This window comes from Sinocyclocheilus rhinocerous, unplaced genomic scaffold, assembly GCF_001515625.1.
Source record: "Sinocyclocheilus rhinocerous isolate Xijiao unplaced genomic scaffold, SAMN03320098_v1.1 scaffold112, whole genome shotgun sequence".
NCBI classification, from domain to species: domain Eukaryota; kingdom Metazoa; phylum Chordata; class Actinopteri; order Cypriniformes; family Cyprinidae; genus Sinocyclocheilus; species Sinocyclocheilus rhinocerous.
This window is the reverse complement of record NW_015644008.1, coordinates 162,515-164,737: the sequence shown is the minus strand read 5'-3', so window position 1 is coordinate 164,737 and position 2,223 is coordinate 162,515. Positions and strand designations below refer to the sequence as shown.

Sequence of the window (2,223 nt, the reverse complement as noted above, 5' to 3'; positions counted from 1 at the left end):
GAGTGAGGAACGGCCGGAGGGCTAGAGTGAGCAGAGGCCGGGGGCTAGAGTGAGGAACGGCCGGAGGGCTAGAGTGAGGAACTCCGCTAGAGTGAGTGGAGGCGGCACTTTATGCACCAAGAGCTTGTAACACTCCAAAGAGAAAGGAAAAATTGAAATAGCATCATATGACCCCTTTAATAGTGGAAAAGGTTATTTAGGTTATATAAAATGTTCTTTGCACTAAAAAAAACAGTTGTTTTAAGAACTGTTCACTGAAATGTTCTTTGGGGAACCAAAAATCTATGGCTAAATCTGTTTTTAAGAGTGTAATGACGCTAAAGTGTATAATTCATCCTTGACCATACCTGGGCTAAATCTGCATGTATTTATTTGTTTGTTAAGTAGCTGTATCACCATATCTGGGTTTTATTTTGCAGTGTGCATCATCTCTTATATAGTTTTTTCTTAAATCCCTTACAAAGTTTTCAGTTAACTAATATATGTTGATATCAAAGGCTCTGTAATAATCATCTGTCTGTGCAAGGCTGACCAGCATTTTATTATAGAGCAAAATCAGAAATGTCTCTCTTTACTTATGGGATTTTATGTGCATAATCAATCAAAAATTCTGCATTAGGTGTTGCTGTAGTTTTGGATTAGTCATAAATGCACATCACTGGAAGCAATCAAACTACTTACGCAATCACATTCTCACCTTCTATCCTTCGGCCAAAGAGTATTTTTGTATAAAACTACAACAAAACTACAAGTTAAAAAATAAATAAATAATACTGTGATAATTAGTTAATATTTATAAAATATTTTTAGATTAGTTAATATTTAATTGTATTTAATTAATAAACCATTTTAATTTGTTTAAAGAAATAGTTATGTTATATGTAGTTAATATTAATTTTTTTATTAATATTTATGTATAGATATTTTTATGTAAAGCTACATAAAACCATTTTAAGTTTTTTAAAGAAATAATATTGTGATAATTAGTTAATATTTATATATCAAAATATTTTAGATTAGTTTTTTAACTTTTTTAATTAATATTTATTTTTTAAATATATGTATGCATGTGTAAATTACAAAATACTTCAATGTATGTAAACGGACAGATGCAATCAAATTGAGCAGGATTTATGTCTTTTAGCTATCATTCACAGAATGAAGATTTAGATAAATGCTTTAAATACACTTATTAACGTTGTTCATGATCCTTCAAAGGTGAACACGCCCTCCTGTTCTGCGAGAGACCTGGCATTGGCTGCCGCCCGTTTGGATGCTCATCTCTATTGGTCGATCTCCAGTCGGCTTGATGAAGAGAAATGGGAGGGGCCTAATATGACTGAGCAAACGGGGAAGTCCACTGATTCAGAATCTGTCAGGGAGGGAGATGGGCCAACATTTACTGTGGGCGGAGTTACAAATACCCAGGACCAATCGGTTGTAGGAGAGCAGAACGGCAGTGTGACCACTGACCAATCAGAGTCTGAGGCTTAAAAGGATGCAAGAATGTAAAAAGGTACGGAAAATGTTCGAAGGAGTCCACAGTTGATGTAAATTTAACTTTAGACTGGATTGTTCAATGATCCAAGCCGCCTTCTTTGAGTTAGATTTTTAAATTTGTAGTCGCTAATGCCTTGCATAGAATACTTTCCCCAAGGGGGAAATCCTAGTGTCTCCTTGCTGTGTTTTCAGTCAGATTAAATCCTAACTTTTGATGTTTCACGACAACACTGCCTTTGAATTCACACAGTAGCTCTAATTCAAACTCTAGTGGGCTGCCTCTCTGTCTGCCGTCTACTTAAAGGGTTAGTTCACCCAAAAATGAAAATTCTGTCATTAATTACTCACCCTCATGTTGTTCTAAACCCGTAAGACCTTCGTTCATCTTCGCAACACAATTTAAGATATTTTTGATGAAATCTGAGGGCTCTCTGACCCTCCCATAGACAGCAAGGTAACTACCATGTTCAAGGTCCAGAAAAGTACCAAGATGATCAACAAAGTAGTCCGTGTGACATCAGTGGTTCAACTGTAAAGTTACGAAGCTACGAGAATACTTTTTTGCGCAAAGAAAACAAAAATAACAACTTTATTCCACATTTTCGTCTCTACTGTGTCACTTGTGGACACGCGTTCACAACAGTATCATGACGCGAGTGTGTGCCTGCGCCGGCGTGATGACGTCATTATGCCAGATTTGGGTCAGCGCTGCCACACGTAAAA

General features: G+C 36.3%; 1 protein-coding gene across 1 annotated transcript in view; it reads left to right on the top strand.

The window, feature by feature from the left end:
* The window catches only part of LOC107757805 (G protein-activated inward rectifier potassium channel 3-like), a 14,836-nt gene extending 13,007 nt beyond the window's left edge, over positions 1 to 1,829 (top strand). The window contains exon 8 of the mRNA XM_016575389.1: positions 1,219 to 1,829. Within this exon, the coding sequence (XP_016430875.1) occupies positions 1,219 to 1,494 (276 nt within the window). The 3' untranslated portion in view covers positions 1,495 to 1,829. The remainder of the gene's footprint in view (positions 1 to 1,218) is intronic.
* The last annotated feature ends 394 nt before the right edge of the window (positions 1,830 to 2,223 follow it).